Raw genomic sequence first — 23,541 nt, 5'->3', positions numbered from 1 at the left:
TGAACAACTTTGGCCGTCAGTGAAGCGCAGATTGTTTGCGACTGATGCCAATCGTGCCTTTCATTCGCTTGACCGGTCAAGTATTTCTTCCCCTCCTTCTGTTTTGGTCGCCCCTTTGTCCATCCGGAGTCCTCCTCCTCGTCGCTCTAAACATCCTGCTCGTCCATCTTCTTCTATCCCTGCCAAGCCTACTGCAGCCAAAAGTGTCCCGAACCGCAAACGGCCAGCCTCAGCATCTCCCATTCTGGAAGATGATGTTGATGATGATGATGATACCCCTCTTATCATCAGGAAGAAGGTAATTAAATTGGTTTACTTATAAGTGCACTTTTCCATGCTTGAAACATTTCTGTGTGCTGATGGTTTATTTGGACTTCTCAGAAAAGTTCAGTCTCTCCTTTGAAGGCTTTGGTGTCAGCAACTCCTGCTCCATCATTCTCCACCGAGGCTGCTTCATCCAAACCAGCTGAAGAAAGGGCTACTCCTAAAGAGACATCTGTAGTCCCGGAATCCTCATCACAACCAATGGATGAGCCACCTTCTTCCCAGGGCGTCGACCCTCCAAACGTCGAAGCAGAAGGTAATTCAGTTTTTGATGTTCTACCTTTGCTTGTGCTAATAGTTTCTGACTTGTTGCTTTTGAATTCTGCAGATGTTCCTATGAGTCTGCCCGTTGTGGCAACATCTTTTCGCTTAGACAAGGGGAAGTCCTCACGAATGGTGGAGCCACAAGTGGCAGATTTGGCTGGGGACATACCATCTTCTAGGATTATTGATGAGGTAATCTTTGCTTCACTTTTACTTTCATCTTGTTTGTTGTGACGAGAATCTTCAATACTGGCAGTTTTCTTTACAGGATGCTAATAAGATCGTGCGTTCCATCCAAGACTTGTTCGCTTCCTGGGGGCAAGTCAAGACATCTCACCCTACTTCAGCAGGTCCTCCTGCTACTTCTTCAGAGGAAGATATGCAATTCCTCAAGCAGTCGATATTCGAGTACATGTCCTTCATGGATATGGACATTGGTAGGGCTAATGCTACTAGACATAAGGATAAACTTGAGCATTTGAGTACGAAGTTGGAGCAAGCACTGACACTTCCGTCGCTCAATCTTTCTGCTAATTTTAAAGCGACGTTAAAGGTTATCCATTCCGAGATCCTCTCCTTGCTAGCCAAGAACGCTGAACTGAAGGCCAAAAGTACTCAATATCTCCGCACCGTATCTGAAAAGGAGTCTTTGCTTCTGGAGATCAACAAAGCTGAGGACGAGTTGAAAGAAATCTCTTCCGAAGTCATGATTGAAGACTCTTTGATGGTTAGTTTGGCTGCTCAGATGAAGGAACTTCAAGCCAAAATGGACGACTGCAAGGCGAGAATGGCTGCTAAAAAGCGTAACGCCTCCCAGAGAATTGAGCGAACTAAGTCTTTGGTCGAGCAGTACAAGAAGTTGGAAGTTGATGATGATGTCGTGACCAAATTGAACATCACTTCCTCTCAGCAGAACGAGGATTGGGAAAAGCTTAGGGAACGAATTCGTTCAGTATGGGGTGGATTGTAATTAAAACATATGATGCCTTAACTTTTCTTTTGTAATTTCGCATTTGACTTCCCCCCCCTTTTTTTTGTAACCTTGTTCACCATTAATGAACATATACGTTAGCTTCTTGTGCATTTATTTGACGTTTATTTTTTAATCGCCAATTCTTCAAGCATTTAACTGCTTTGTGCTAAAAATCTTGCACATTTTCTCTTGATATTTCCACATTTTTTCCCAAGACTTTGGGCAATTTAATTCCATTTACTAGGTAGAATGTGGCTGTTCATATTCTGTCTCTTCATCTCCACCCCCCTATAAATGTACGTATACTTTGCATTTTCCGTCTTCCATCTTCATCTTCATCTTCTTCTTCGAAACGAACTTGCTGCCATTGTTTGGCATTCTGATAATCAGTCCAAAACCTTCGTCTTCTATAAAAATGGATTTTTTGGTCCGTCCATTTTACTATTTGCCTTGATGCCACTTTTGGTATGGAAGATATAGGAAATATTTTTTAGCTAGCAGCGAAGTTTTTCCCATCGAAGTTCTTTCCATCGTCTCTTTGTTCTTTACAAGAGGTTCAATGATGGAAGGCAATTTTTGGAACGCTTGCCGGCCACTTTGCTTGCTGAGAGTGTTTCTCGGCCTCTTTGCCCACCATTGCAGCGATGTATTTAGGAAGGCGGTGAGAGGCAGTCCACCCTCTTACTCGGCGATCCCGCCATTGCAACGATACATTTAGGAAGGCGGTGCAAGGCCAGTCCACCCTCTTACTTGGCGATCAACCGGGAGATTAGCTTACTTTTAATTGTAGTTTGTAGAGCATCCATTATTTGTACTTTTGCATCTTTGTAATGAACGTTTGATAATAAAGGACTTTATTTAAACGTACTTCGCTCTGACTTTGTTATCCTTAATCGTTCAACATGTCTTGATTATAATTTTATCTGTTCACATTCCCATAAAGAAAGAACATATTTTTTCAAATATTTGCCGTTAATGAATCTCACGTGCTTGGTGTCATCTAAATCTTCCAAATAATACGCTTCATTGGGCAACACACTATTTATTTTGTATGGTCCTTCCCAATTGGGCGACCACTTTTCGTACTTTGAATCCTTGCTGTCTAAAGGGAGTATCGTCTTCCAAACTAGTTCACACAGGCTGAACGATTTGGCTATGACTTTTTTATTATAAAACTTAGCCATTTTTTTGTTTTTGAACTTGTAATCTATCTAAGACGTCCAGCTTTAATTCGTCCAACTCCAATAAATTTTAAACTAGTGATTCGGCATACTCATCATCATTTAGCTTATGTTGCAAGCACACTCTAATCGATTGCACGTTGATTTCCATAGGCAAAACGACCTCCTGTCCATAAGTAATTTGGAAAGGAGTAACTTTGGTATTTGACCGAGGTGATGTTCTATAAGTCCATAAGGCCTTATTCAAACATTCGTGCCAATTTCTGGCATTTTCATCTATCATCTTTCTGATAATATTTTTTAGAATCTTATTAGAATATTCTGCTTGTCCATTGGATTGAGCGTAATATGGTGTGGAGTTTACTAATTTAATCCCAAACTCGTTCAAAAATTTGTTCACTTGATCTCCATTCAAAGATGTTCTGTGATCTACCATTAACGTTTGTGGAATTCCAAACCTATAAATGATGTGTTCACGAATAAACTCTATGACATTCTTTTGGGTGATCTCTTTCAAAGGTACCGCCTCTACCCACTTTGTGAAATAGTCGGTTGCAACTATAACAAAAGTATGTTGCTTGGACAATGGGGGATAAATTTTCCCTATCAGGTCTATCGCCCAGCCCTTGAACGGCCAATGTTTAATAATAGGTGTCATTTCTCGTGCTGGCGCCCTTTGTATAGAACCATGCTTTTGGCATGCTAAACAACTCTTTGCATACTGAACGCATGATTCTCCCATCTTTGGCCAAAAATATCCACTCCTAATAATTACCATCTCATCCTTTGACCAGCTTAATGAGCTCCACATATCCCTTCGTGCACCTCAGCCACGATTGTCTTGGCTTCCTGCAAACTTACACACTTTAACAATACACCATCAGAGCGTTTCTTAAACAACTCTTCATCTATTAGTGTATAGTTCAGCAAACACAACTTCATTTTCCTATTAATCCCTCCATTAGGTTCTTTAAGGAACCTTTTAATCTCTGTTCTCCAATCCATTGCATCTCCATCTTGTATGCAGTGAAGTTCAATCATTCTCGCCCTTCTTTGGGTCACGGGCAATATGATTCCATACTCACAAGTAGACTTCCAATTCAAAACCTTTGAGTACCCTAAAGCCATTTGGGCCAAATCATATGCCACGTCGTTATATATCCTATTAACACATTGAAGTTCCATTTGGTCGAATTCTTCTAACAATCCTTGGGCGATCTCATATTGACTTATAATGGAATCACTTTGGCATTTAAAATCACCAATCAATTGGTGAATTACCAATTGAGAATCGCCCCTAACAATTACATTTTTTACTCTCATATCTATCATTAGTTCTAGGCCTACGATTAAGGCTTCATATTCGGCCTGATTGTTCGTGCACATCCTGTCTAAAGTGAACTCAAACTTGTAGCAAATCTCTAAAGGATTAATCAAAACTACTCCTACTCCTGCACCTTTGGAGGTTTTTGACCCATCGAAATACAACACCCAAGGTTTTAGCTCGAATGAATTGATCTCTAATTCAATTTCTTCAGACATGTTAAGGCATGGATGATCGGCTAAAGCTAATGTCCAAAGACCAACCCTTTGGTGTAAAATAGGGCGAGAGAACGTATACTTAACTAAATTTACTTTAGAAATTAAGTAAACAGTTACGGGCCGTAAATAAGCCCTTAGTTTTATACATGTGAAATACAATGCAAGACATAATTTCTTGATAGCAGAGTAATTATATTCACATTTTGTTAACCGCTTACTTAAGTAGTAAATTGCCCTCTCTTCACCAAATTGGTCTTCCTGCACGACCATTCCAGCTATTGACTCTTTTTCAGCCAATACATACACTTTCATTGGCCGTCCTTGGATTGGTGACACCAACACTGGTGGGCTTGATAAATATGTCTTCAGGCTTTCAAAAGCCTTTTGATATTCTTCTTTCCAGACGAATTCGTCCTGATTTTTCAGCTTTAAAAGCGGCTAAAAGACTTTAGTTCGCCCTACACAGTTAGAAATAAAGCGTCTTAAAAAGTTTACTTGGCCTAAAAACCTTTGCAATTCCTTTTTGTTGCTAGGTGGTTTGGCCTCTAAAATGGCCTTCGCTTTATTTTTTATCAATTTCAATCCCTCTTTTGTGTACCAAGAAACCAAGAAAGTTCCCTACACTAACACCAAATGCACATTTCAAGGGATTCAACTTTAGCTTATATTGCTTCATTCGCTCAAACGAACATCTTAACTGTTCGAAATGGTCTTCTTCTTCAATGGATTTGACCACTATGTCATCTACATACATTTCAACAAACTTGCCTATCATATCATGAAAGATTAAATTCATTGCCCTTTGATAAGTTGCTCTTGCATTTTTTAGGTCGAAAGGCATGACCACCCATTCAAAACATCCTAGAGACCAGGGCATTTAAAGGCAGTTTTGTATATGTCTTCTTCAGCTATATAGATTTGATTGTACCCTGAATACCCATCCATGAAAGAATACATGGTGTGTCCGGCAGTTGGGTCTACTAAAGAATCCACCGTGGGCATTGGATACTCATCTTTGGGTGTAGCTATGTTTAAATTCCTAAAGTCTATGCACACCCTTAGTTTACCATTTTTTTTTAGTACTGGCACGATATTGGACAACCATTCGACATACCTGGCTGTTCTAATAAAGTCTGCTTTCAATAATCGCTCTATCTCTTTCTTAATCTTAAGGATTACATTAGGAGCAAAACGTTTAGGGGGCTGCCTATGAGGCTTAAAACTAGGATTAGTTGGTAACCTATGTTCCACCAAGTCTCTATCTAAACCAGGCATTTGTTCGTATTCCCAAACAAAACAATCTTTATACTCCTTTAGCAAAGTGATTAATTTATAACTAACCTCTTAATCGAGCATCTGGCTGATGAATGTTGGACGATCTTCTCCTTCATTGCCAATATTTATTTTGATCAGAAGGTCTTATGCTTGAGCGTGTCCAGGTTTGATGATCCGCATCACTTCGTCGTTCGGTTCCCTTGTAAGTACTTCCTCTTCTAAACAGTCCACCTTGTTGATTTCTCGACCAATGCTTTGTTCCATCTTGAATACTGCCCATTTGTCTTTCAGTGCTCTTAGGGCTGTCTCTTCTTTCGTTTTGTTCTTGCATTCTTTATTGAAAGCCATTAGTCTAGCTTTGAAGGCCTGAACTTCGGCCATTTGCTTTTGTAACTTAGAATCCATTCAAGACTCCTTGATTATTCTTTTGCCAATCACTGGCTCTTCTAGGGCCACTATGTTTGGCCTCATCTGTCTGAACATTTCAGTGAGTGCGTCCATTGAAAATGGCTCTTCGCTTTGCGCGACAACTTGAGTCTTTTCCCCATCTTGTACTATCCTGACAGGTCTATAGTTTCTTTCGTACATGAACTTCTCCACCGAGTTTGCTTCTGCGACAAAAGGCCTATGATCGGCCTGTACCACCTCTGCTTCGACCCTGTCATTCCAAAAAATCAGGCATTGATGGAGCGATGAGGGTATACAGTGGCTTCCGTGTATCCAATCTCTTCCTAGTAACACATTGTAACTAGTAGGACCATCTATTACAAAGAAGACTATGGTCCTAGTAGTTGTCCCTATAGTTATATCCAGTGGCATAACTCCCTTAGCTGAAGTTGCTCCTCCATTGAAACTCGTAAGGATGACTTCTGTTGGAATCATGTCACCCTCTGTCTTTGCAAATTTTCTCATCATCCTAGATGGAATGGTATTTATAACTGCTTCATTGTCGACAAGCACTTTTGCCACAAGGATGTCGTTAACTAGAGTTTTAACGTACAATGGCCTCAAGTGTCTAGTCAATTTCGTGGCTGGCCGTTTAAAAATAACCTTTTCGACAACCTCTATTTCTACTTTCTGCTTATTTTCTATCGAATTATCCCCCTGTGATAAGTTGACGTGCAGCATATCACGCTGAGCCTCTATCTCCTGAATTTCCTTCTTTCTGTTTTCAAATGCTTCCTCATCAGTTACCCAACCTGTAGGAGGAGGCATTATTCTTGGAGGTGATTCATATTTTTCAGAGCGAGGCACTCTCTTCTTCCTTTTAGGCGTCCCATACAGTACATAGAAATTGAAAGGACGCCCAGATGGTTCTCCCAACAATTCTACTTCGCGAACTCCCTCGCGATGTAATTGCTTCAATAGAGTATTGCGCGATACTCCTCTCCTTCTTCCTTCTGCTTCTAGGTCGATCTCTTCTTCAATGTCTGTCATCCCGTCATCTTCTTCATCATTGTAGGCCTCTCTAGAAGTCTGGCATTCTTCACATTCCAGCACGCAAGCCTCTCCTTCGTGGTCCCCCCCTTTCTTCTTCTTCTTTTTCTTTATTTTTGAATTCATTGGCCAGTAAGTAATTATTGGCCACGACAGGAGGTAACGTACCGAATTGGATAGTAAGGGGCTGATCTGGATCTTCCCCATCCCTTCTATCTCACTCAAACTTTGATCTCCCGTAAGAAGTTTCTGGCAGTTCTTTCATTGATTCATCTGTGCCGGTCTCTTCACCATCTTTGAGGACATTTTGATTGGCTACCTTGAGTAGTTTAGGCGCTTTAGGATGTGGCACTCCCTGTTGCTACCTCATCATTCGTCCATAGTTTCGTTGGAAACGCCTTTGTTGGGTTCTAGTCATCTCATCGAAGGGTATTACCCTTCCTGCATTATACTGGAATGAATATCATACATTTGGCCGGCGAGGTTGTGGCCTGAATGTTCTCCCATTATCTGCTGGCCTGAACTGCCTCTCAAAAGGCGGTCCTCTATAGAATGATGTACCTCACCCTCTACCAGGCTGAGTGTTTGGGGAGAAAGTAGGGCGATGGGGATGCTGCCATATCACTGGTTTCTCTGTGTTCCCACTCACTTCCCTTTTACACCTTGCACACAGGACATCTTCGTCCTTTTTTTGTTCTTTTCCCTTGATTCGTTCAAAGACACTGGGATGTGGTCTAGGGTCCTCTTCTCCATCATTTATGACCAACTTGAATTTTGGCAACTCGTTTTTAAAAACAGACGTCACCATGTTCACTCCAAATGGCTGTGGAAAAGGATTTTCATCAACTGTCTTCTTCTTCTTATTGTCGAACGTAATTCGTCCTGATTCAATGGCATCCTGCAATACATGGCGAAAAATCGAGCAATTGTTAGTCAAATGTGAACACGCATTATGCCACTTACAATATTTTTTACCCTTAATTTGTTCAGGGTTTGGCAATTTATGCTTATCGCTCAACTTTATCTGCTTATCCCTATATAACTTATCGAATATAAGGTCATCTTTGGTTACATCGAACGAGAACATTATAGCCTTTATGTTTCCATCTTTTATAGGCTCATCTTTGCCCGATGGTCTAGGCTTAGCCATTATAGGACAAGTATACATGTCTCCTTTGACCAATTCGGCCAAACACATTTCGGCTTGATCGTATGACTCGTCGCTGCTGGTATGAACGTCAAAATTTGGATCTTTATAATAAGTCCCTTTACTAGAATTTTTCATCTGCTCTTCTTCTCTTATCAGTCGTTTATACCTAATCACATTCGCACTTAACTGAAAAAGGTCAAGAAATTCCTTGTCTTGGAATTTTTTTTTTAAATCAAAACTCAAACTGCCCTGAGCGATTTTGACGAATTCTTTTTCAAGCAGAGGTACAAAGCACTTGCTTCTTGCCGTCTTGAACTTTTGGAGAAAACTTTCTGCTCATTCTTTTGGCATTTGACGTAGATTCGCCAAATCAGCCAAAGTGACTTCAGACTCAGTTTTATAAAACTGAGCGTGGAATAGTTGTTCCAATTGTTGCCATGTTTGAACAGAGTTCGCTGGCAAGTTGATAAACCAGAAGAAAGCTATTCCTGTTAATGAACTAGGAAAAAGCCTAATTTTATGGTAATCAGTTACATCACCACTTTGCAATGTGAATTGCCCTATGTGTTCTAGAGTAGACACCTCTTCTAAACTGGTAAACAGTGAGAATTCTGATACTTTATACCCTCTAGGCCATGGATATGCTTGGTCTACCCAATCAGGATATGACTTTGTGTAAGTCGGCCTAATAACAGAACGTACCCCAAAAGTCATTTGATCCTGTACGATTTCCATGATCTGATTCCTCAACATGACGTTGGGGTCATATGGAATTCCTACAGGTTGGTTAACCGGTTGATTTGCATGAGGGCTGATGTTTGGTCCTTGATTGGCAACAAAGTTACCATGATTTGGGTCATTACCATTAGCCTGCAAATCTATTCCCTCATTAACACGTGGGGTATTCTGTCCATTATTTAGGATATTATCTCTTACATTTGGATTACTCGCCAAGTTAGGCATAACACTACCATTTTTCTGATTTGGTACTGCACCACCCCCTTGGTTTGAAGTAGAGGGACCAGAAAGTGGTTCTACCCCTTGATTCGGATTTAGGACTGAGGGATTATGTCCCACAATTGTCCTAATTTGAAAATGGTTTGCAAGAGGTATAACCGGTTGACATATTTGGCCTATTAACTTATTCATTGTTTCGTTCAAAGTGTTTAGTTGTTTGGCCATGTTGTCATAATGTGCATTCCCGTTTTGGGTAAATCTTTTCATATTATGAATACTTCGAAGATTTACCTGTTCAAACGACATCTTGTGTGAGTTCTCCAAGCAGTGCACGCATGGTTCGAGGACTCAACTCTGTCATTGGTTCGTAACGACTGTTACTGCTATGATTATGTCCATCTGTTCGTGAAGAGGCATGTTGCTCCTCATATCGCTCAATAACAGACTGGACTCCTCCATGACTTGCTGGTTCCTTGTCGGATCTCTGAAGCATATTGTTTCACCTTTTGTATTTTCAGCACCAAACACCATCGTCCCACTGGGCATGTCAAATTTGTTTCGCGCGGGTTCGTCGCTAACAATTAAAAAAGGGATAAGACGATTGTGTAAGGGACAAACCTCTTGAGACAAAATCTCAAAAATGGGTGTTCTTTATTGGTGATAACTTTACAATTGGAAATTGAAAAACAGAATGCCTCCAAGGAGCGCAAGCACACGAGTTACTGAAAGAAAGTGTTTAAATCTAAACTAAGAAATCTAAAATTACATGTTCTCTGTTCGAGAGTTTTTGATTCGGTCACTTTGCTCTATGTTTTTTCTTCCTTTTATATTCTCTAGACGATCTTTTCGTGAACAACCGCCTAAAAACTGCTTGATTATTCCATAACTACCCACTTTCCTGTAATGGCCAACTTGTTATGGAACTGCCTTTTTTTTAACCGCTGCCATTACTCCTTTATCGTTCAACCGTTTTCAATTGAATTTCTTGAATCGTGGAACGTGATAGGGCTGTTTAATAACTGCTTTGATAACTGCATTTTTTGATAACCATAATACTTCATGTTTGCTAAAATCTTGGGCGATTCGAAAGTTTGGGCGACAATAGAGTAGCAGCTCTGGGCGATTGCATGACACTCCATCCGCTCAGATCCTGGGCGACTTGCAAGTTTGGGCGATGGTGTTACTGCGTTCGTGGGCCTCCCTATTTGGGCTTTCATCTTGGATTTTCTGATTGGGCTTCGTTCTTTGGGCTATTGGGCCATCTGATTTGGGGATCCTCCAATTGGACTTCATTTCTTGGACCGTTCGATTTGGGCTGAATTTTTTTGTGTCAACAGGAACATACTCGTGCATGCATTTCCTTTCATATTGTCAATTGGGTTGATTATTTGTCATCTTCATTTCATCCATTATTCGTGGCGATTTTTCTTAAAGAAATTTCCACTTGGATTAAAAAAATAATAATAAAATTAAATTAAAGAGCTGCCAAGTTATCTGATGAATTTACTCTTGACGCCATTGATATGTTTTACTGTCTCATAGATTATTCTTTTACTTAATTTCATATTTTCATCGATTTTGCATAAAATCATCTTTATATATGCACTTTACGAGAGTTGTTCGAGTGTTTTACAGCCTGTTTGGAAGGGATTTTTTACTCTAAAAATTAATTTTTTGACCGTTATTTCACTATTTCAACCGTAATTTTCGACTTTTTCTCTTACAGGTAGACCCCACTTTTCTTCTAACAGTCAAAAAATCAATTCACAAAATTCCTCTCAAACGGGGTCTTATTAATAGTAAATATTTGATAACGTGGATATAATGGTGCTCATAAAGTTAAAAAGTAAGCACTTACTCGTTATGAATTATTGACACTAGACATACATAATACATAATAGACTAATTAGGTAAGGATCCTCTATATTCTAAAAATATCCTAAACATGATATTCCTTTAAAGAGTGAAATAATATTTTCTTGAACTTGCACTCTCTTAGATTAGGCTTTCTCCATTGAGTTGGATTAGATTAATTTGAGCCAGTAGTGATCCTAAACATCAAACACTCTATTGAAAATTATGTTTTTGAACATAATTTTTTAATTATTTTTGGTTTTATTAATGAAGCAAATTTATTTATTTTTAAGTAGGTGATTTGGAAAAGTCCAAAAATATCCCGTGTGCAATATCAGTCAAATCAATGGGTTCATACATAAAGTCCTTCCTTATTTCCTTAACGTAAAAGATTTGGCAACCTTTATTTTTTTTTGGCTTTTGCATTGAATTATTTTCTCTTTGCATTGAGTTCATATGTATATTTCCCTTCGGGTTTACCACGGTGTATTTTTAATTTTCTTCATCCAACTGAATCCTATTTGTATAACTTTCTCTAGAAGTTTACAAAAGTAAGCGTCCTCTCTCGAAGTTACTATTTTTTCATATATTATCACTTTTCGACTCAAGAAAATTTTTATCGTGATCCAAAGTCCTTTATTCAAGAAAACTAACCAAAAGATGTCTCTAACTCCTAGTTTCTTTGACAATCGATGAAGCGATATTTTTTATTCATTCTCTCTGGATATTTGGGACCCCTTTGAGAGCTTCCCTTTCTCAACCACAGAAGCCATTGTTGTAGCACATTCTATTTCTATCAGCATAAAAAAATAAAAAAATAAAAAAAATTATATCTGACATAATGGTAATTGTATATTCATGTAAAAGTCGCAATCAAATGGCTATCCATAATCCTGGAGAGTTTAAGACAACGTGCTTTCTACGTCTGACTTTCTCAAGACCAGTAATCGTTAGTTAAAGTTATATCCATAATTTTCTTCTTGACCTTATGATACGCCTTAATCCACCATGAGCAAATGTCTTTCTCTCAATGTGAATAAAGATTCAGCTGTCAGCTGTCATGCAGTAGGGAAATTTATCGGAATTCCAGTGTGAGTATTTGTACAAAAAAGTCAAGAAACCCGGCTGCGAAATCCCATATATACTTCTGTATTTCCTGATAACTGCCAAAGAAGAATCAGCGATGACTATTGTTTTCTCCTCTCTTTATTATCTCTGTCTTATTTTCTCTCTTCTTCCGGCTTTCGTTACACCGACCTTGTTATTTCAGGTATTTCAACAACTCCCACTTTTAAATAAGTTTGATCTGTGTTGGAAAACTCATGTTTATGGTGAGTGTTTTGTGTGTTTTTAGGGATTCAATTGGGAGTCAAGTAATAAGCAAGGAGGATGGTACAACTCGCTCATCAATCTTGTACCAGACCTGGCTAATGCTGGGGTCACCCATGTTTGGCTACCCCCAGTCTCCCACTCAGTTGCACCCCAAGGTGACTAACTATTATCTTACGATTAAAGCTGTTTGTACTGGTGAAAATTATAGAAAGTATTACAGATGATGAGGTGTCTACATTGCATTGGTTGGTTTAAATTTGTTTTGTGACCAGAATGCTTTCAATATGTCAAAACGATTGTCGAACATTTTTGTACATGTAGCATTTCTCTTATCTTGCTGATCTGTTTCTAAGAAAACGTTATAATTTAGTACGCAATACTAGACAGGATGCCACATCCCTTGCTATTGTATCCTAATTGGACTCGTCTGCGTATACTAAAAGACTTGGCTGTTGAATTTTCGGCTTTAGAACCGAAGACCAGTCCTTGTGGCTTCACTTCTCAATAGCTTAAATACATAGCAAATGTCGGTTTGTAGCTTTGTTAATTGAGATACATTGATATATCATTACCCTTTTGCACTTAGTCACATGGTTGCTGTTGTGAGGCTCAGTCTTAATCTTAATTTCTCCATAAAATTACGAAATATCTGAAAATTTGAACATTTTGATGTGGTGGAATGCTAATAATATAAGATATTCCTCCTTATTTCCCAGGCTATATGCCCGGAAGATTGTATGATCTTGACGCATCCAAATATGGAAATGAACAGCAACTGAAGTCATTAATTAAGGCTTTCCATGACAAGGGTATCAAATGCGTTGCTGATATAGTAATAAACCACAGATGTGCTGATAAACAAGACGGCAGAGGTATATATTGCATTTTTGAGGGAGGGACTTCTGATGATCGCCTCGACTGGGGCCCGTCACTCATTTGCAAAGACGACACTCAGTATTCAGATGGCACCGGGAATCCTGATACTGGAGATGACTTTAAACCTGCTCCAGACATAGACCATCTTAATCCAAGGGTACAAAAGGAGTTATCAGACTGGATGAACTGGCTCAAGACTGAGATTGGATTTGATGGTTGGCGATTCGACTTTGTCAAGGGATATTCCCCGGATATCACCAAAATCTATATGGGAAACACTTCACCGGATTTTGCAGTTGGGGAACTCTGGAATTCACTTTCCTATGGGCAGGATGGGAAGCCAGATTACAATCAGGACAGGCATCGGAATGAACTCGTGCAGTGGATTCAGAATGCGGGAGGCAGTGTCACAGCTTTCGATTTCACAACAAAGGGAATTCTTCAAGCTGCAGTGCAGGGAGAACTATGGAGATTGAAGGATTCTAAAGAAAAACCTCCTGGAATGATAGGGATTTTGCCACAGAATGCTGTTACGTTTATTGACAACCATGATACTGGATCTACACAGAAAATTTGGCCATTCCCAGCAGAGAAAGTCAGTCTAGGATATGCTTACATCCTCACTCATCCAGGGATTCCATCAGTGGTAAGTTCCCCATCTACAACTTCCCCAGGCTTATCGTTTATTTGAGTTTTCTACATATCTAAACATTGACTCTGCTCATCAAGATGATTTCTAAATGGAAATCGACTTGAATGCTCAAATTCTTGGTTCAAACCGACTCGTTTACAACCTCACCATTAACTGAAGATTACACATTTTGTTGTGCAGTTTTATGATCATTTCTTTGATTGGGGAAAGAAGGAAGAAATCTCTAAACTGTCATTGATTAGGTCAAGGAATGGCATCTCACCAACTAGCAAAGTGCGGATTATGGCTTCTGATTCTGATCTTTATGTGGCAATGATTGATGATAAAATCATTGTCAAAATAGGCCCAAAAATGGATCTTGGAAATTTAATTCCACCAAACTACAAGGTTGCAACCTCTGGAACAGACTATGCTGTTTGGGAGAAAAATATGTAAATCAAATATATTTAACATCGCAAAGCTAAATTATGTAAAATTAAGATGTTGCCTGGATAAGAGGAGGAAGTATGAACCTATACCTCATTTAATGGCTGGTATTTTACTGTTACAACCATTTAGTGAAGAGTGGCATGAGAACAAACAAATAGACTCGTGATGTGTACCTAATATGAAATCTCAGTTCATGTAATTTTGATATAGACTAATTACAGTATAAAATTGGGTCATCTAAAAGAAAACCATTGGAAGTAATAGAATGAACACTACTCTAGAGAGCTCTCTGTATGGATTGAAACTCTGAAACCTTTTCTTCTCTGTAGCAAAAAATATTTCTAATTCCGCTCTTTCCCAATTAATTCAAACTTCTGTAGCTGCTTTGCTCTTTTTCCATACACAACCAACTTAACATGATGCAAAATTTTGCCACATTCGGACTGATAACTCTGTGTGGTTTCTCTTTACCAACCTCCCTTTCCTTTTTACTTGTATCATTCACTTCAAACACTTTCTATAACATATTTTAATGGTATTAGTTCTAGAAATGCCAAAATCGTGGGTCATTGAGAATAGTGAGTTAGAGTGGCACCTGGTTGCGTCCATAGACTGGACAAATTTAATGTGTAAAATGGAATTTTCAGCATGTGAAGGCTAAATCTCAAGAATGTTATCTGAAAGATGGTTTTTTTCATTAATAGTTACATTATGCACGAGAGTTCATCTGAAGTGAACAACTCCAACAAAAGTTAGCTCCTTCAGCTTCTCTAGCAGGCGGTTTTGCTCATGTAAACAAAACCCTTTGGTTCACTTGTGCACCTTATTAGGTTTATTGCCTATAATCGTCAGAATATAGCGTCTCTTGCTTGAGTCAGTACAGGGAGGATTGAATTCTTTCTATCTGCTGGTTGAATTCAGAAATCGTCAAGACTAATTTTGGAGTTATTAGGTTACGCCAGCAATCTTACTGTCTCAATTTTGGCCTTTGCATCTATGAGAAAAGAAATAAATAAATAAAAAGGGAATAATAAACGGAGGCAGCCGTAGCAAGGAGCTCGGATCAAACACTAGAATGATTGTCCCATTTGTTCTTACTGTGGGAAGACAATGTTGCTTCCGAGATTGCTGGATCCAGATTCCATGCATATTTGATACTTAAGAACTGGTTAGAATTGGAAGCAAGTCTTTAGTTTAATTTTCTTCCTTGATATCTAATCCTTTTCACCACACATGAAATAAGTGGATCACAAACATATTTCTCGTCTAAGAGGCAAACATTTTACAAAATTAATAATAACCTACTATGAAGTGGAAACCAAGCCCAAGGGCTCAAATAAAAGGATAAGTGGGCCCATCCTATCATGTTTGTCATGCAGTTAATCTCAAGAAGTGTTGTGGTCCGAATTTCACAATGCCCCCACCCCTACCCAAGTAATTTGCAAGCTATTGATTAAAAAGAATAAGCAAGATGGACGTTGCAGTGGCGAGAGGCTTCCAAATTCTGGCGCATGCTGGTTCATCCCCCTTCCCTGGAAGGATCAGCCATAAAACTGCATTTGGTGCAACAAAGACTAACTGGCTCGTGGAAATAGGATCTTCCTCGCACCACCTCCGAGTGGTAGTTCGAGCCCAGAACCGCCCAACATGGCTTCCTGGCCTCGACCCTCCACCTTATCTTGATGGAACGTGAGCGTCACTTCACCCCACTCCTCCTTTTCAATATTTCTGTATAAGGTTAAGGTACATCATGTCTACACTGGCTCCATCAAAATGATCAATGTTTTTGTAGACTTGCTGGGGATTTTGGATTTGATCCCCTTGGACTTGGAGAAGATCCCGAAAGTCTAAAGTGGTATGTCCAGGCAGAACTTGTTCATGCACGCTTTGCCATGGCCGGAGTTGCTGGGATTCTTGCTACTGATGTAAGTGACTAAAACCATAAAAATTCACTGCTAGTGTTTAAATTCTTCTTTATTAACTTAAGCATCAAATTGAACTACCATTTAATTTCAAATCCACAGCTACTACGCATAACAGGAATAAGCAATCTGCCAGTTTGGTATGAAGCAGGTGCAACCAAGTTTGATTTTGCTAGCACCAGAACGTTAGTCATTATTCAGCTTCTATTAATGGGGTACAATCCTAATTCTCTTAGAATACGGAGTGACGTCATTTCAAAATCATAGACCAGAGATACAAGTTCTTATACATATCAGTCTATGCTTATATATCTATGCAGATTTGTTGAAACCAAAAGATACATGGATTTCAGAAATCCTGGATCTCAAGCTAAGGAGGGGTCTTTCTTCGGGTTAGAAGCAGCACTAGAAGGGATCGAACCTGGGTAATTTTCATTTGCATTAGTAATTAATGTTTTTATTAAGCATTTAAAGGGTATGTTGTTGATTACATTGCCGCGAATAAAAAGAATAATTTACTTGTAATGGTTCAAAAATTAAATTCTATTGAGTATTCAACAGGTACCCTGGTGGTCCTTTGCTAAATCCTCTTGGCCTTGCTAAAGATATAAAGAATGCTCAAGAGTGGAAGCTCAAAGAGATTAAAAATGGTCTATTTGGCTGCTTATGACTTTCTTTCTTCCCCTTTCTTTTCTCTTCTATATTTAAAACTTTCCTATTTGTTTCATTTTTTCCTTCTTTTTTTGTAGGAAGGTTAGCAATGGTGGCCATGCTCGGAATTTTTGTTCAAGCTAATGTTACCCATGTTGGCCCTATTGAAAATCTCATTGAGCATCTCTCAAATCCCTGGCATAAAACAATCATTCAAACACTTGCTGGATCTGGTTCTTAAATCTTCAGAGACTGCAATTGGTTCCTATGTACGTCATATTTCTGTTCCATTACAGAAGTTACCTGTTGCAAGGAGCAATTTGTATTATGGGGAAAGTTTTTAAAATTGTTTTATTTCAACCGATTTTACCTTTAATATAGGATAACTGTGTGTTGCCTGGAATTTATTTATTAATACCTAAATTAAGATTCAATGTCCCCAGACTCTCAGTGAATGACAAATATCATGCTTTAAAGTCAACAATCCACTTGGCAGAACATAACAAATATGAAAATACAAGATGTAAGTGTATATTTCAACTGAAAGAAAAATCTCAAAGAAAAACAAAATTTTACACTGGATTTCAATTCCAAAATGCCCACGTATATGCCACCACAAAATCTTATTAATCACACTGGGCTAATTTTCATCCTTTGGAATCTACAAACCGTTTATTCTTTGTGATCAATTCATTCTACAGACAACAATACATAGCATTTTACAGAAATAGACTGTCATAATGTACTCACACCAATACCAAAGAACTGGGGTTACCCGATAAACAAAGGGATGTACACAACACAAAATTAATAACAAGAAGATAATTTCTAGGAGTATGAACAGAATATTACTTCGATTTAGATGACTGTACCTTCTTTCTCGCAAAGAACATGAAGATCCGTGGGAAGAATTTTTTCTTTTTATGGGTAGATTTTACTTCTTGCGGTGGATCAGTTTCTGTGTTACTTGTACGTGGATTAGGGCTTTCCCTGTGCTGAATTTTAGTTGTGCTAACCAAATTCTCAGGTTCATTTTTCTCCTCAAAGCTTGTTTTCGGGGTTCCATTCGGGTTTACCCCTCTTGGAACAGATTCCTCAGCTTTTCGTTTTTGCTCATGAAAAGCTTTTGCTCATGCTCAGCCCTCCACTTTCTTAGCTCCTGTTCCACGCTTAACTTTTCTTCCTTGGCTTTCTCAACCTTGTTTAGTGCAACTTCTAGAGCATCCTTTCTTTCAGCCATCATACAATCTACTTCCTGCAGCTTACTCAAGCTCCTTAACTCAGACTCCTTTGCTACCTCAATTTGGGATATAGCCGCATCCACCTTCCTGTTAGCTAGCTCTTCTGCCTCATGGACCCGCTTGTTAAGATCATAATATTCTTCTAAAGAAAGTGTTAAACCGACAGGTGAACCCTCATCGTTTGTAGCAGATTCACTCTCTTGCAAAGCGTTGATAGCTGCTATTGCCACTTTCTCTGAAGCTTTAGCTAATTCTATTTCCTTTTGAACCACACGTAATCTACTTTCCATGGTGCTTGCTCCTGATTTTGCTTCTTCAGCTTCTTCCTTTGCCTCCTGAAGCCGTTCTTGAGCCATTTGGGCAAGTGTCTTTGCCCTCTCTGCATCTTTAGCTGCCTCTTGTAGTTTTTGGAGGAGCTCCATCTTCTTCTCTCTTTCTTCTTTTTCCTTCTTCTGAACAATGACAATCTCTGACTTTATCCTAGTCAGTTCATCTTCAACAGATGCAATTGCAATTGATGCCATTCCTTCTCTCTGTCGATAGGCGACAATTTCTGATTTTTCTTTCTCTAGTTCTGACTTCAATGATGTGGATTCCTCCTTCAAGCTGTTAGCTTCAGTTTTTGCTAGCTCAATGTTGAGCTTCGTGCTTTTAAGTTCCTTCTCAGCAGAGGCAACAGCTGCTTTAATATAACCGTATGTTTTTGTCTCTGGATCTTCCAGTGCATCTATCAGGTTTGCTTCTTCAACAGTTTCCTGCATTGAGTCTGATTCCATATAAGCTGCCAATTTTGCTTTTAAATCCTGTAGTGATCCCAAAGCAGTATCCAACTTTGATTTCAGATCCCTGGCCAATGATATTCGTTGGGTTAGTTTCTCTAACTCATCACCAGCCTCCTTTAATTCCTTCTCCCAATTCGCTGTGTCTTCCACTTTCGCCATAACTGCTCCAAGTCTGTGTTCATCTGCCTTCAGATGCGAAGCATGTACAGACTGCAATGATTCCTTTGCTGAAATGAGTTCAATAGTCAGATCCTCTACCGATTTTTCAACTTCTTGTGCTGCAGAAACAGTTCTTTCCGCATTTTGCACTGCAGCATCCTTCTCAGTTATCAGAAAAGTGTAATCTTTCCTTAGTTGTTCCAATTCATCTCTAACAGCTCTAAGCTCCGAAACCGCGGCTGCATTCCTGGCTTGAGCAACCTCAAGCTGTGCCCTGGCTGCAATGCTAGCCTCATCCGCAATCCCTTGCTCCATCTCTTCTACCCTAAGTTTTGCAAGCTCAGAATCTTGTTTTGCTTGATGTTCTTCTGTTTGTGCTCTTTCCAGATTAAGCTTCAACTCTTCTATGAGTCTTTTAGTACTGTTTAGCTCTTTTAAAACTTGTATCTTAGCCACATCAGCATCCTCGACTTGTTTTTTATACAACGGGATCTCCTCCTTTGCTGCCTCCAGTTCTAGTTCTATGAACTTTCGTCTCTACATGGGGAACCAGAACCAGTTAAGAGGTATACTGAATACTATGTTATAAGCAATGTTCACATGTAAGCCGGTGTGTAGAAATGTCAATTTTTTTCCATAGGTTATATAACAATTTGCGCTACTTACAAAGAGATAACAGGATAACATATTCACATGAGACATAGTGTAAATAACTATTTGTACATTAATTTTGAAATGAGCACCAATTTCTGTTTCTTGATAACCTAATCACAACTAATTTGTGCAGCAATGTGAAACACGAAATACATAGTGACGTGTAAAATGCACCTTTTGGAAGCTAATTCAACCTAATGATGAAGAGTTCAAACGCAGTTGTGGAAAGGCAAGAGTGTTTTAAGAAGATTATACCTCCTTTGTATGCACTCGGTGGGCTTTCCAATCAAGAATTCCGCCAAACTTCGAAACAGCAGCCTTAACAGATTCAAAAGGTGCAGCTGTAACGATTTGACTACTATTTATGTCAACATCTCCAAGGTGTTTATCACATTCAGTGGATTTTGTTGTCATGTCAGAATTAACAGAAACTTCAGTAATAAGAGTAGCAACTGTGTCATTTCTCGTCTGAGCTGAATTTTTATTATCATCTTCTGATGCTGGCCGCAAAACAATTTTGGCTTCTAAAGTTTCTTCTTTCTCAGGCTTCATTGTTTCCTGATCCCTAGCTACTGCAATTGAGACCTCATGCTCAACTCGAGGCCCATTAGAAGCATCATTTTCTTCAACATTGGGACTATCAAGAGCACCATCTAAAGATTTTGGTGAAGCATCATGGGCCTTTGTTTCCAATGTAAATGAATTCAATTCCGAAACAATTGTTGAATTCTTAACTTCATGATACTCCAGTTGTACTTCATTCTCTGATTTTTCGAGTGTGGCTTCTTGTGAAAGTACTACAGGTACGCCAATATTATGTTCTGAACCTATTCCATCAGTAGTAACATAAGAAGTGGCAAATGAATTTTCGGTCTGAAGTTTTGGACTCTCATCATCAAAAGCATCCTCTAAAGGATCTGGTTTAAAAATATCGATCAGTGGCCCCCGAGTGTTAGATTTCACTTCTCCATTAACATCTTGGGTTGTCGGAGAAGCATTAGGTGATTGATCCTTGTCTGGAGAGGATAATATTGGTCCTAGAGAAGATTCAGGAGGACTATGTTCTTTGACATCCTTAGCATCCTCCATTCTCGTAAAATTCCAAGGAATGCCAAGTTGGTAACTGGAATTCAAGAAACCAAACCAGTAAATGCAAGATAAAAAGGAGTCGAATTCAAATTAACAGCCACTAATACATTTAACGAAAGGCTATTATGTTATTTGTGGTCAGGGATCTCTTCCATGAACAAGTAGAAAATTAGAGAATGAAGATCCAAAGTCTTAAACACCCACCCCCATCTCAGGCCTGCAATTGTACAAACTATATATAAACATGAATGGAATAGTGAAGTAAATATCAATAATATTTTTGATACTTGGTTAAATCTCCATAGGTAAAAATTAGGACCTTTTACATATCGATGCAACTACTCGAATTTATCGGGATTTTCTTTTAGGATTTCTTTGCATAATAATAATAAATTGTTCATCAAGCTTGCAAAGAAACCTATATTAAATGACACAATTAATCAGGAACTTGTGAATCTAATTCCTGTATTAAAATGTTTGACATTTCGACATATCAAAATATTTTAATTCCTCAAATTAAAATTCACATGCATCAGCTTCTCAAAGTTTCATCTCCTTCAAAAAAGACATTCATAAATATATACAAATACCCACATTACAGATTATTAACCTTTTTACGTAAATTCTCAAAAAATCTTTTTTGTTTCTACAGGCAAAAGAATTTAATTATCTGCATGTGAAAATCTCTTCAATAAGTGAATATTTATAGAAGAATTGAAGAAGAGAATGAAGATAATCATTCAATTTATGAATGCCGAAAAGCTTAATCATGATTAATCAAAGATTAACGCAGGGATGATTATAATCATAACAATTATAAACAATAATCATATTTTGCCAATGAAAAGAGGAAAAATCAAAGTTAGAGAAAGAGAGGAGCGCACCAAAAATGAGCAGAAGCAAAATAGACAAAAGTCAAATTAGAAGCTAAAAATTGTTATATCGGATAATTAGCCACAAAGAATTATTAGTGACTGCTAATCCTTAACACCCTCGAAATCCATTCTCATCCTAAAAATAGTAATAATAATAATTGGAAGGAATAATCAAGAAATATGAACATGGAATGAAGGCAATTTCGGTAATACACATGTGGGCACCCGACTTTTGCTCACGGTCAGAAAGTAGGAGATCCACGTTCACGTACTTTCCCTTGTTTTTTCTAATGAAATTACCACGTGGTTTAATTTACATAAGAAGAATTAGCAGCAGAATATAATTTGTTAAATTGTTGCTTCTTCTATTTTGTTCAGTTTGTCTTATCTTGCCTCAAGGCAAGGCTATCGTCGAGTGCTAGTGCACAAGTTCTGGGACTCTCTTCTCTTTCTCGCGTCAGATACATTTGTTCCAGTCTCCATCGATTGAAGGTCATACGTTGAAGGTTGAAGGAAAGATTGACTGGGACCCAAATTTATTTGAACATGTGAATTTGGACTAAAATCATAGATGTAATAGACATTAAAATTTCACGAGACTTTCACATGACTTACAATTAGAAAATAAAAATTGTTTCAACCACTTAGTATTTATATTCAATTTAAGTCATGTGAAAGAGTGTTTTATCATTGAACTTTGCTTTAGATTATTACTTGTTCATCGAAATTTAAAAGGTTACTCGTTGCTCATCCAAATTTGAATAAAGTTACTCGTCAATCACTCATATCATTTCCATCGGTGTTATCTATGACAAAGTCCAGTGAGCATCGAGTAATTTTGTTCAAATTTAAGTGAGCAATAAGTAATATTTTAAATTTTGGTGAGCAAGTAGTAGCATATAGCAAAATTCAATGAGCAATAAGTAACTTTTCGAAAATTGGTGAGCAAAATAGTAACTCATTGCAAAATTCAGTGACCATTGATTAAATTATCTCCTTGAAGAACAAATATCTGCTCATCGTATCGTCTGAATTATATGGGATGCTACATAGACTGGTCTTTCTCGTGTCAAGCCCAAAGTCAAGTGCAGGCCAGTGCATGCACTCGCCTCTATGTAGCTTCGCCCCTACATACGTGCATGAGATATGTGTATTACACATTAATTTATTCCATATGTTTTTGCCGATTTTTAGGTGATGAGAGTTAGACTATTCAACCCCTAGTAATTGGAACGTAACAAATAGTACTAATAATGTTAAAGATTTGCTTTTGTTGTGTGATTTTTATTGTAAGTATGCGACATCGTTGAACAAGCAATAAAATGAACTTAAGATTTCAAATCATTCGCAAAAGGATTATCTATAAATTTTAATTAAATTATTTTAAATTTCTATTTGAATAAAAATAATGAAAATTGATCTTAATAATTATCCTAAATATTATAAATCTAAGAAAAAAATTTTAAAATATGAAAAAAGAAAAAAAAGGTGCTTTTAGTTAGGTTAACTTATGTGAAAGTTGTTAGAACACACGATTTCAACATAGTTATTCCCTTGAATTTTACATCTCAAGATTCATTGTTAATATTGTATTCAGACGAATTCACTAATTTAATCTATTTACATCTTTCAAGTCCGAATCAATCAAATATAGTCGAGTCAACTCACATAGTCTCTACATGAATCATCTCAACATTTTGACCGTGTTTGGTACTGATTATAATTTAAATTTTAATTTAAGTCAAAGTCAACAATTAATTTTAATCACATATTTTATGCGTCACACAACTTAATAACAACACATTTCATCAATTTCTATCAAAATTTACTAAAAAAATTGATTTTAATCCTAACCAAACAGGCTTTTTGTATGATTCTACCACCCTAGATCCTATGTTTGTGAGCATAGATAGTATTGCGGG

At 38.1% G+C, this 23,541-nt stretch overlaps 3 protein-coding genes across 5 annotated transcripts; 2 read left to right on the top strand and 1 right to left on the bottom strand.

Moving 5' to 3' along the window:
- The first annotated feature begins 11,982 nt into the window (after positions 1-11,982).
- LOC111409082 (alpha-amylase) lies at positions 11,983-14,445 on the top strand. The gene is made up of 4 exons (XM_023038990.1): positions 11,983-12,227; positions 12,312-12,444; positions 13,006-13,811; positions 13,998-14,445. Exons 1-4 carry the CDS (start codon positions 12,141-12,143, stop codon positions 14,250-14,252), a joined length of 1,281 nt encoding a protein of 426 aa, XP_022894758.1. The 5' UTR covers positions 11,983-12,140; the 3' UTR covers positions 14,253-14,445.
- A 1,222-nt stretch (positions 14,446-15,667) lies between these two features.
- LOC111409083 (photosystem I chlorophyll a/b-binding protein 5, chloroplastic) lies at positions 15,668-20,325 on the top strand. Of its 3 annotated transcripts, none has more exons than XM_023038992.1 (7): positions 15,668-15,935; positions 16,039-16,171; positions 16,271-16,383; positions 16,489-16,593; positions 16,730-16,818; positions 16,918-17,088; positions 20,201-20,325. In XM_023038992.1, the coding sequence occupies exons 1-6, from the start codon at positions 15,718-15,720 to the stop codon at positions 17,058-17,060; spliced, it is 801 nt and encodes a 266-aa protein (XP_022894760.1). In that variant the 5' UTR covers positions 15,668-15,717; the 3' UTR covers positions 17,061-17,088; positions 20,201-20,325. The 3 variants fall into 3 exon arrangements, with proteins under 3 accessions (XP_022894760.1, XP_022894761.1, XP_022894759.1); XM_023038993.1 differs by lacking the exon at positions 20,201-20,325 and adding an exon at positions 19,789-19,917; XM_023038991.1 differs by lacking the exon at positions 20,201-20,325 and having other exon boundaries at positions 15,669-15,935; positions 16,918-17,197.
- Positions 17,334-20,959, bottom strand: LOC111409081 (protein WEAK CHLOROPLAST MOVEMENT UNDER BLUE LIGHT 1-like). The gene is made up of 2 exons (XM_023038989.1): positions 19,911-20,959; positions 17,334-19,538 (listed from the first exon to the last, which is right to left on the bottom strand). The coding sequence occupies exons 1-2, from the start codon at positions 20,742-20,744 to the stop codon at positions 17,892-17,894; spliced, it is 2,481 nt and encodes an 826-aa protein (XP_022894757.1). The 5' UTR covers positions 20,745-20,959; the 3' UTR covers positions 17,334-17,891.
- Positions 20,960-23,541: the final 2,582 nt, after the last annotated feature.

This window comes from Olea europaea, chromosome 14, assembly GCF_002742605.1.
Source record: "Olea europaea var. sylvestris chromosome 14, O_europaea_v1, whole genome shotgun sequence".
Classification (NCBI taxonomy): Eukaryota; Viridiplantae; Streptophyta; class Magnoliopsida; order Lamiales; family Oleaceae; genus Olea; species Olea europaea.
Note: the sequence above shows the minus strand (reverse complement) of the source record. Positions and strands in the feature narration are given on the sequence as shown.